Genomic DNA, 12,244 nt, shown 5'->3' with positions numbered 1-12,244 from the left:
TGCCTAAATATATGTTTCACAGAGTTAAAGTAACAGACACATCTCAACATCAACTCTTCAGAGGAGACCACGTGAATCAGGCCTTCATGTTTGAATTGCTGCAAAGAAACCATGACTAAAGGACACCAATACAAAGAAGGGACTTTCTTGTGCCAAGAAACACAAGCAATGGACATTAGACTGGTGGACATCTGTCCTTTGGTCAGATGAGTCTAAATTGGAGATTTTTGATTCCAACCGCCGTGTCTTTGTGAGACGCAGAGTAGGTGAACGCTTAATGAGAATATAATTTGCGCTTAATGAGAATATAATTTGTTTTTCAACAGGACAATGACCCAAAACACACCTCCAGGCTGTGTAAGGGCTATTTGACCAATTTCCCGCCCTCAACCCAATTGAGATGGATCGGGATGAGTTGGACTGCAGAGTGAAGGAAAAGCAGCCAACAAGTGCTCAGCATATGTGGGAACTCCTTCAAGACTGTTGAAGAAGCATTCCAGGTGAATCTGGTTGAGAGAATGCCAAGAGTGTGCAAAGCTGTAATCAAGGCAAAGGGTGGCTACTTTGAAGAATCTAAAATATAAAATGTATTTTCATTTGTTTAACACTTTATTGGTTACTACATGATTCCATATGTGTTATTTCATAGTTTTGATGTCTTCCCTATTATTATACAATGTAGAAAATAGTAAAAATAAAGAAAAACCCTGGAATGAGTAGGTGTGTCCAAACGTTGACTGGTACTGTATGTTTATGAGCTACACACTGAGAACTCAATTTGATGCACAGATAACCTACAGTGCTTCGGAAAAGATTTTGTATGAATATAATTATAAAAAATGTAAAGTATGTATTGCAGCCTTGACCCTCTGGGCTGATATAGTGGTGATTATGATATTGTTTCTTCTACTCTATGACTATCAGTGTAATGGTTATCACTGCTCTGGGTAACACTGACATCAGTTAGTTAGATTGTAAGATTGTGGTTCACAAAAGGAGTCTATATAGTGCAATACTTTTGACCAGCGCCCTATGGGCCCTAGTCAGATGTAGTGCACTATAAAGGGAATAGGGTTTCATTTGGGACACACTCAAGCAGTATGGCGATCACCAGCAATACCCAATGTTATTCTGACTGCTGTTGGTTTAAAGTACACATATCAAACACTTAGGTCCTCAGTAACCTTCAAGACATCGTAAGATTAAAATGGTTCCTAAGCTCGCACACACACGCACGCGTGCACACACACACACGTGCACACACACACACTCACACACTCCTGAGCCATCTGTAGGAGTCTCTCGGTCTTCCAAAAACCAATATTCCCAAGGTGAGTCTTCATTTTACCAAGCTCCTTACTCCCATGTTTAGTATTAGCATTTTCCCATTCTCCAAATGTCCACAGGTCTCTGGTCCCAGTGCTTTACTGCTGGACCTGCTTCAAGCTGAAATAGAGAACGGAGAGAAAAAGATGAGTCAGTAAGATTCTCTGGGATATATTGAACACAAGTCAAGAGGAAATGTTTGAAATCATCAGACACACTGAGTTGGAATATCCCTTTAACTGTCTCTGAGACTGTATTTTGCCTTTGTGGTTACATTTCTTTGCCCACAATTATGAAATACTTTAATCACTGAAGTCTACTGAAAGTCAGCCTAAAATATAACAGTTTAATCCTCTGCTGCTTTCACTTGGATGCCTGTTTTTTTTTGGAAGACATTTTGTTGAAGACGGAGAGGACAACAGAGTACAGAGAGAGTACACAACCATCAATGGAAGGCATTATACAATAATCCGATTTCACAATCTTCTCATTATGGCTCTTGTTCCTTAATGCTTCCCATTCTGACTGTTCCCAAACGTACAAAGGGAGATAAGGAGTAAATAAATCGCTCTGGTTTTTAAAATAAGTAATTATAGAGGGATTCTGGGTTTATCATGTTCCTGGTGATTATGTTTAAATGTTTCCTACGCTAGCCGCATTATTACACAGAGACAAAGAGACGCCACAGGTGGCCATTTAGAAAAAATCTATTAAAACATTGAGATTTGTTTGATTGAGGTTGTTATTACTTAATGAAGGCATAGTGGAGTGAATACATTTAACAGGATTTGATAAATGAAAGAAAAATCTGGAGAAAAAAACCCCATATAGGCTAGAGCAGCCTCCCCCCCAAAAAATAACAGTAGACTTTAGCTATCCATTTCTGGTTTTGTGACTGGGATCCAAACAGCACTATAACTGTGGTACATTTTTCTGCACTTCATTCACAGAGAGTGCTCTTTTTTTTCTCTACCCAAGATGAGTTCAGCTGTCTCGTCCCTCTCCCCATTTCACCCAAGGGTAGCTATAGTTGCCCCATTTCACCTCACACAACACACACAACACACACACACACACATACTGGTTTGGCTTCAGACAAATGTGTTTCAGCCTATAAGAGACAATATTTGCACTCTAACATTCACAGTTCAGTGTTTGTGTATGTGTATGTGTATGTGTATGTGTATGTGTATGTGTATGTGTATGTGTATGTGTATGTGTATGTGTGTGTGTGTGTGTGTGTGTGTGTATTCATGTGTGCACACGTGAATGAGTGCCACTGGCGGTTGATGCAGTCCATTCACTCAGCTCATTGTAACATCGAAAGGTTAAGGCTACTACATGATAGTCAAATTTGCTCTATACCCATCATGAGGTTGCTACAACCTAGCTTACAAATGAAGGTTTATAACCTAGGTGCACACAGGTCAAGAGACAAATTGGTGACAGACAGTGACACGTTCAATACCGCATTGCACACTCTAGCCTGCATCTAGCTGATCTTCGGTGTAACCATTAATCCAAACAGTCATTTTGCAAATAAAACGAGAGCTTCTATTGAAACACTTCAGGTACAGTGGTTGCTCAACTAAAAGTTTTGAGGTTATGCTGTGGGGCATAGAGGTAATTTGTGGTTTAGTATGGTACCCTGCGTCACTGCTTCATTGCTCCAGACCAGCGCAAGGGGAAGTTAGAGCACTGATTATGCTTTTTGGTCCCAAGGCGCTAATGTATCTCTAACTGACAATGAATGGGCAACATCAACAAAATAAAAACTGATAACTGTGCACGACTTGATGATGAGGATGAAGAAGGTGCTCTTACTGTAGTACTGTAGCCTACTCCCAACCGGTCATGTTGTACAGCGCCATTATGGGCTATTAGCAGGACAATAGATTCTTGTCAAGAAGGAGGGTAGGGGGAGAATTGTATCGTCAAATGTATTTCTTAGTTAAGTTGCCTGTATCACAACCGGCCGTGATTGGGAATCCCATAGGCCGGCGCACAATTGGCCCAGCGTCGTCAGGGTTAGGGGAGGTTTTGTAACGGTCGTCATATTCGTTCTCCTCCTCGGACGAGGAGGAGCATGGATCGGACCAACACGCAGCGAGGTATGTAGACATAATGAATTTAATAGGCAAGACGAACACTGACACGAACTACACTTGATAATTTACAAAATAACAGACAAACGACGTAGACTGACCTGAACATGAGAACTACATATAACGAAGAACGCACGAACAGGAAAAACGAATGAACGAACGAGACAGTACCGTGTGGTGCAACAAAACACAGACACAGCAACAATCACCCACAAACAAACAGTGAGAACAGCCTACCTTAATATGGTTCTCAATCAGAGGAAACGTCAAACACCTGCCTCTAATTGAGAACCATATCAGGCAACACATTTAACCCAACATAGAAACACATAACATAGAATGCCCACCCCAACTCACGCCCTGACCAACTAAACACATACAAAAACAACAGAAAACAGGTCAGGAACGTGACAGGTTTGCCCGGCCGGGATGTCCTTGTCCAAAAAATAGGCACAGTGGGCTTATGGTTTCTCTCCCTCCAAAAACAGAAATAAATATTTGGGCCTTTATAAATATTATTTGGGCCTTTATTCAGATGACAATCGCTCACTTTAGGTTATTTGAAACCAAAATCATCTCCAAAATATTGTTATTTTTTAAACAAAGTGAATATTATTATTAATAATTAATTTAGAATAATATAAAAGCCCCTTAGATATTCTCACAGATCCTAATGAAAAATTTCCCTTAGATATTCATTTAGAATCCTCCAATCCTCTAAATCGAATTATTGGCAATTATGTTGCGTAATTGAAAACAATATTTTCCGATATACTGTAGGCCTACCGTAGACAACATCAGTCTCACTAGTGTTGAGTAATGTGCTGTTAAGTGGTGTAGGTCTTATTTATTTAAGAAGCTTATTGAAGTTAGAAGCAATAGGATTTGAAGCAATAGCCTACGGACAACTATTTAAGCACCGTTTCGCGCTGCTCTGAGACAAGCATGGGGACTGGTCTTGATAAATCAATGAGATTTTTTTTCTCCACTGAATCTCCGTTTGGGTATTGGTTAGACTAGAATTAGGGTGTGGAAATGTAATGCTCTTAGTACTGTAGCCTACTCCCAATCGTCACGTTGTACAGCGCCATATTTTCCTAATGGAAACCCCGAGGGTTTCGTTTTTCATTTTTCTTGGATTAGAAACACTATAGAATTAATCAAATTAATTAAGCTACATTTCTTAAAATCAATCCCATATACTATGTTCTTACAAAAAAAGGTTTTAAATTCTCTAGCACAGACAATATTGAAGAGCTTTGTCCGCGTCTCTGCATGTGGAGTAAAGGTGGTCTAGAGTTTTTTTCCTCTGGTTGCACATGTGACATGCTGGTAGAAATGAGGTAAAATTGATTTAAGTTTTCCTGCATCAAAGTACCTAGCCACTAGGAGCACCGCTTCTGGATGAGCATTTTCTTGTTTGCTTATGTCCTTACACAGCTCGTTGAGTGCGGTCTTAGTGCCAGTGTCGGTTTGTGGTGGTAAATAGACGGCTACAAAAAATATAGATGAATTCTTACAGCTGAATTCACTACCCTAGTACTTTGTTAGTGATAACCATAAGGCTAAATATGCTGACTCAAAGCTGATCATTACCAAAAAAGTTATTAACTCATTCACTTCCTCGCTTCCCATCTTTTTTTCACTAGATTCCATAGGCACAAAGTCAGATTCCACAGCCACTCTGCCTGGCAAGAGTAAAGAGACAGCGCACACTTTTATAAAAGAAGAGATTGCCTCTCCTATGCAAATGTTGTTGATCAGGACAATAAAACATTTCTCCTAGCAGTTGCCAATTAAATAAGTCCTAAATGGAACGGACTGTTTGTCATCTTTAGTCCCATGATATCAACTAAAGCAAGCTCAATAACTCAATGCATGCACACACTCCTAATGAATAATATGTCTTTACCTGTATTGTGAATAGACCTAGGTTATATTTTGCATTACCCAGTTCATCAATAGAGATTTACCTTTCAAATAAATGATTACCTTTATGTTGTTTTGTAGTTAGATAAAAACAAAGTCAAATTGATTGTATAATTGTATAATTGATTAATTAACGCATACATGGCTGTCTCTAAAACATTTACATAAAAATGTTCAAATGTAATGATATTGAACTCAAAAGATGCCCAACGATTGACCAGCAGTAGCTGAGTTTATCTGTCTGGGTCAAGTGCCATACTGCTAATAAGCCTTTTTGTTGTTGTTGTTACGGTATCTTTTTGGTATGGAGTATCGTGATGGTATCAAGTATCTTGATACTAAACCTGGTATCAGTATCGAAGTCAAAATTCTGGTATCAAGAGGAGGATGGAAAATACAGTAGCTGTCCTCCAGCTACACCATGGTGCTACCCTAGAGGGTGCTGTTGAGGCTACTGTAGATCCTCATGGCAAAACAGTGTGTTTAATTAGTTATTTGGTGACGTGAATATATTTAGTATAGTTTTATCTAAAAAGATAACTTTAATGTTTGACTATTTTTATATTTCTGAAATTCACTGAGTCAGAGGGTCGTCCACTTCCTCATCTGAGGAGCCTCCACTGGTGCGTGCCTGTGTATTTTGAGGCTATAGTCCGACAGGCTTTTGCACTCTAATAGTCATGGTTCAGTGAAAGTAAAATAAAACTGCACTGTTTTGCACTTAAAGATTTAAGATTTCTACATGCATATATAACATTCAATGTCCACAGTCTAGGTGTGACATAAATCACAGATGTTTTTTTCTCTCAGTTGTCTCCTGATATGAATCCTGAAAAAGGAATCCAACCTGAAATTTCCTCAATCCTCACCCATCCTTACCCCAGCCTTACCTCAACTCACCCCATTCTTGCTTCATCTCACCCATCTTTACCCCAGCCACCCCTCCCCTCACCTCACTCCATTCTTGCCTTATCTCCCCTCAATTCACCCATCCTTACCCCAGCCTCCCCTCACCTCATCTCCCCTTACCTCACCCATCCTTACCCCCGTCTTTCCTCACCTCACTCCATTCTTGCCTCATCTCCCCTTACCTCACCCATCCTTACCCCAGTCTGTAGACCATGTGTCTACAGAAATGTGAAAGTCTGATTCCTAAATGGGCTTTGCCACTGAGATTCCTTACTGTTTTTTTACAGTAGTGTGCATGTTTGTTTGCGTTTGTGTGCGTTTGTGTGCGAGAGTGTGTTTAAGAGAGAGTGTGTGTAAGAGAGAGCGAAAGAGAGAATGTGTGTGTGTGTACGTGCGTGTTTGCGTGCGTGCATGCGGCCTAGCACTGTCAATATAGACTAGGTTAAAACCTGTTCGGATAAGAGGAGACAGGGCTGAGGTTTAGTGCTAGGGGCCGGGTGAGAAGAGGGGAGAGCATGATTGCCCGAAATGGACAAAACAACATTTGAACTGAAAATTGAAATGTAAATCAATACTTTTCCAGTGAAAAACCAAAACTGGTTTCAAGCCATAACATCATGTAATGCATTTGCACAACCGTAACCCTAAACACAAAATCACCTAATGCATTTGCATAACCCTAACTCAGGCCTGGGCAAAGGCTGGCCCAGGGGCCGTATGCGGCCCGCGACCTGATTCAATACGGCGGGCGGAATCATGCTCAGATCACATCAAGAATATGCGATAGTAAAATTTTGAAAAACGTATTTGTGATTCAAATTAACTTGTTATGGATAGGGGCAGCATTTTCACGTTTGGATGAAAAGCGTGCCCAGAGTAAACTGCCTGCTACTCAGTCCCAGTTGCTAATATATGCATATTATTAGTAGATTTTGATAGAAAACACTCTGACGTTTCTAAAACTGTTTGAATGATGTCTGTGAGTATAACAGAACTCATATGGCAGGCAAAAACCTGAGAAAAAATCCAACCAGGAAGTGGGAAATCTGAGGTTGGTCGTTTTTCAACTCATTCCCTATTGAAGATACAGTGGGATATGGGTCATGTTGCACTTCCTAAGGCTTCCACTAGATGTCAACAGTCTTTAGAACCTTGTCTGATGCTTCTACTGTGAAGTGGGGCCGAATGAGAGGGGAATGAGTCAGAGGTCTGCCATGAGCTGACCATGCTCTGACCATTCGCGTTCACATGAGAGGGAGCCCTGTTCCACCGCACTTCTGAAGACAATGGAATTCTCCGGTTGGAACATTATTGAAGATTTATGTTAAAAACATCCTAAAGATTGATTCAATACATCGTTTGACATGTTTCTACTGACTGTTACGGAACTTTATGACATTTCGTCTGCTTTTAGTGAACGCGCTTCCTGACTTTGGATTTGTTTACCAAACACGCTAAAAAAGTAGCTATTTGGACATAAATGATGGACATTACCGAACAAAACGAACATTTCTTGTGGAAGTGGGAGTCCTGGGAGTGCATTCCGACGAAGATCAGCAAAGGTAAGTGAAGATTTATAATGCTATTTATGACTTTTGTTGACTCCACAATTTGGCGGGTAACTGTATGATTCCTTTTGTGGCTGAACGCTGTTCTAAGATGATTGAACATTGTGCTTTTGCCGTAAAGCTTTTTTGAAATCTGACACAGCGGTTGCATTAAGAACAAGTTTATCTTTAATTCTATGTAAAACATGTATCTTTCATCAAAGTTTATGATGAGTATTTCTGTTATTTGATGTGGCTCTCTGCAATTTCTCCGGATATTTTGGAGGCATTTCTGAACATGGCGCCAATGTAAACTGAGGTTTTTGGATATAAATATGAACTTCATCGAACAAAACATATATGAATTGTGTAACAGGAAGTCCTATGAGTGTCATCTGATGAAGATCATCAAAGGTTAGTGATTCATTTTATATCTATTTCTGCTTTTTGTGACTCCTGTCTTTGGCTGGAAAAATGGCTGTGTTTTTTTGTGATTTTGCGGTGACCTAACATAATCGTTTGTGGTGCTTTCGCTGTAAAGCCTTTTTGAAATCGGACACTGTGGTGGGATTAACAAGAAGTGTATCTTTAAAATGGTGTGAAATACTTGTATGCATGAGGAATTTTAATTATGAGATCTGTTGTTTGAATTTGGAGCCCTGCACTTTCACTGGCTGTTGTCATATCGATCCTGTTAACGGGATTGCAGCCCTAAAAAGTTAATGGCGTCAGACAGAGGCTCTGCATCTGTCCTCGTGCTCCTAGACCTTAGTGCTGCTTTTGATACCATCGATCACCACATTCTTTTAGAGAGATTGGAAACCCAAATTGGTCTACACGGACAAGTTCTGGCCTGGTTTAGATCTATCTGTCAGAAAGATATAAATTTGTCTCTGTGAATGGTTTGTCCTCTGACAAATCAACTGTAAATTTCGGTGTTCCTCAAGGTTCCGTTTTAGGACCACTATTGTTTTCACTATATATTTTACCTCTTGGGGATGTCATTCGAAAACATAATGTTAACTTTCACTGCTATGCGGATGACACATTTCAATGAAACATGGTGAAGCCCCAAAATTGCCCTCGCTAGAAGCCTGTGTTTCAGACATAAGGAAGTGGATGGCTGCATACTTTCTACTTTTAAACTCGGAGAAAACAGAGATGCTTGTTCTAGGTCCCAAGAAACAAAGAGATCTTCTGTTGAATCTGACAATTAATCTTGATGGTTGTACAGTCGTCTCAAATAAAACTGAGAAGGACCTCGGCGTTACTCTGGACCCTGATCTCTCTTTTGACGAACATATCAAGACTGTTTCAAGGACAGCTTTTTGCCATCTACGCAACATTGCAAAAATCAGAAACGTTCTGTCCAAAAATGATGCAGAAAAATGTATCCATGCTTTTGTCACTTCTAGGTTAGACTACTGCAATGCTCTACTTTCCGGCTACCCGGATAAAGCACTAAATAAACTTCAGTTAGTGCTAAATACGGCTGCTAGAATCCTGACTAGAACCAATATATTTGATCATAAATCAGCCCCTGTTAAGGCAAGGGCTGATTTCAAGGTTTAACTGCTAACGTACAAAGCATTACATGGGCTTGCTCCTACCTATCTTTCCGATTTGGTCCTGCTGTACATACCTACACGTACGCTACGGTCACAAGACGCAGGCCTCCTAATTGTCCCTAGAATTTCTAAGCAAACAGCTGGAGGCAGGGCTTTCTCCAATAGAGCTCCATTTTTATGGAATGGTCTGCCTACCCATGTGAGAGACGCAGACTCGGTCTCAACCTTTAAGTCTTTACTGAAGACTCATCTCTTTAGTAGGTCATATGATTGAGTGTAGTCTGGCCCAGGAGTGTGAAAGTGAACGGAAAGGCTCTGGAGCAACGAACCGCCTTTGCTGTCTCTGCCTGGCCGGTTCCCCTCTCTCCACTGGGATTCTCTGCCTCTAACCCTATTACAGGGGCTGAGTCACTGGCTTACTGGTGCTCTTCCATGCCGTCCCTAGGAGGGGTGCGTCACTTGAGTGGGTTGAGTCGCAGACGTGGTCTTCCTGTCTGGGTTGGCGCCCCCCCTTGGTTTGTGCCGTGGCGGAGATCTTTGTGGGCTATACTCGGCCTTGTCTCAGGATGGTAAGTTGGTGGTTGAAGATATCCCTCTAGTGGTGTGGGGGCTGTGCTTTGGCAAAGTGGGTGGGGTTATATCCTGCCTGTTTGGCCCTGTCCGGGGGTATCATCGGATGGGGCCACAGTGTCTCCTGACCCCTCCTGTCTCAGCCTCCAGTATTTATGCTGCAGTAGTTTATGTGTCGGGCGGCTAGGGTCAGTCTGTTATATCTGGAGTATTTCTCCTGTCTTATCCGGTGTCCTGTGTGAATTTAAGTATGCTCCCTCTAATTCTCTCTCTCTCTCTTTCTTTCTTTCTCTCTCTCGGAGGACCTGAGCCCTAGGACCATGCCCCAGGACTACCTGGCATGATGACTCCTTGCTGTCCCCAGTCCACCTGGCCGTGCAGCTGCTCCAGTTTCGACTGTTCTGCCTATCTCGGTAGAGATACTCTCAATGATCGGCTATGAAAAGCCAACTGACATTTACTCCTGAGGTGCTGACTTGTTGCACTCTCGACAACTACTGTGATGATTATTATTTGACCATGCTGGTCATTTATGAACATTTGAACATCTTGGCCATGTTCTGTTATAATCTCCACCCGGCACAGCCAGAAGAGTACTGGCCACCCCTCATAGCCTGGTTCCTATCTAGGTTTCTTCCTAGGTTTTGGCCATTCTAGGGAGTTTTTCCTAGCCACTGTGCTTCTACACCTGCATTGCTTGCTGTTTGGGGTTTTAGGCTGGGTTTCTTTACAGCACTTGATATATCAGCTGATGTAAGAAGGGCTATATAAATACATTTGATTTGATTTGAAAGGAAAATATGCGATTTTCCCTCAACTGCAAGATAAAGAATGGTTGGCTGATTTTGCCTTCACTGTGGACATCATGGTCCTCATGAATTAACTGCATTCCAAACTACAAGGGAAGGGCCTTTTTGCACATCAGATGTACAGCCTTGTCAAAGCCTTTAAGGGAAAATGACTCCTCCTGGCCCGCCAAGTAGAAGCAACAATCTCACCCACCTTCCGACACTATTAGTCTCTTCCCTATCAGATGACCAGCGAGAGAAGTATACATCGCTGCTGCGTGCTTTGAACAGTGAGATTTCTCGTAGTTTTGAGGATTTCAAAGTGTTGGAAAATGCCATCTCCTTTCACCTTCAATGTGGATAACGCTCCCACTGACCTGCCACTTGAGCTTATCGATCTTCAGTCTGATGCTGTGATTGGAGAACTATTCAAAACAATGTCACTGACGAGGTTCTATGCATCTCTCGATGAACAAAACTTTCCAAAGATTAGGAGTCATGCTCAGAAGATGTTTGTACTGTTTGGGTCAACCTATGTATGTAAACAGACATTTTCAGTGATGAAATATAACAAGGCACAGATCATCTCTTACGGACTCTGACCTCTCAGCAATCCTGCCCATAGCAACGTCAGAAACTATACCTGACTTCACTGCTCTAGTCAATGCCCATCAGAGACTTCACTCCTCACACTGATTGAGTAGGTTAAATGTAATGTTGACCTCTCTCTGGTTCTTGTGTTTTTGTGCATACCCGTTAAATAGAGTTCTGCCCGTGGTGCTGAATGCACAGTGTACTTTTGTCACAGTGTCACGTATACTCCCTCTCCGGCCTCTACGCCATCTGGCTGCTGATTATCCCGCACACCTGTCACCATCGTCTCATGCACCTGCACCTCATGACACTCACCTGGACTCCATCACCTCCTTTCTTATCTTCCAAATATGATGTATAATCCTGTAATATGATTCTGGCCCGCGATGGCAAAACAATATTCTAATGTGGCCCTCCATGGAAAATAATTGCCCAGGCCTGCCCTTACCCAACAACACGTAACCCATTTGCTGGATTGGTTATATTCTTGTTATGGTGCACTACTAATGCTTTTTGAGGTGGGTTCAGTTTCGGTTCCATTATAAAAAAAAAAATCATGTTTTTGATTTCGCTTTCAATTATAATTTTTTAACATGAAATGCATTATGAAATAATGACGTTACAATAATTTTAGAGCTTTATAATAGAAATTGCAAAGCCAGAAATAGTGAACATTCAATTGCCAAAACGTTGAAAATATTCCATTGTTTTTAATCAGGTCCACATTGGGTAGACATCAATAGACAAATAGGAATTTGCTATGAAATAATACAATATTTCAGTTGTATATATTACCTTGTTGTTATTTGATGACTTTATAATTGTTCATTCCTTAAACGAATCATCTCATCTCTGTTCAAGCAGTAGAAGTCAGGCAGCCAGGCTATCTAACATGATGTTCTCCCCGA

At 41.2% G+C, this 12,244-nt stretch overlaps 1 protein-coding gene across 1 annotated transcript in view; it reads right to left on the bottom strand.

Annotated features, from left to right (window-relative positions):
• Nucleotides 1-664: 664 nt before the first annotated feature.
• LOC139571092 (zinc finger matrin-type protein 4) overlaps nucleotides 665-12,244 on the bottom strand; it is a 164,052-nt gene continuing 152,472 nt past the window's right edge. The window contains exon 7 of the mRNA XM_071393627.1: nucleotides 665-1,446. Coding sequence (XP_071249728.1) covers nucleotides 1,425-1,446 — 22 coding nt within the window. The 3' untranslated portion in view covers nucleotides 665-1,424. The remainder of the gene's footprint in view (nucleotides 1,447-12,244) is intronic.

Source organism: Salvelinus alpinus, chromosome 3 (genome assembly GCF_045679555.1).
Source record: "Salvelinus alpinus chromosome 3, SLU_Salpinus.1, whole genome shotgun sequence".
Lineage (NCBI taxonomy): Eukaryota > Metazoa > Chordata > Actinopteri > Salmoniformes > Salmonidae > Salvelinus > Salvelinus alpinus.
Note: the sequence above shows the minus strand (reverse complement) of the source record. Positions and strands in the feature narration are given on the sequence as shown.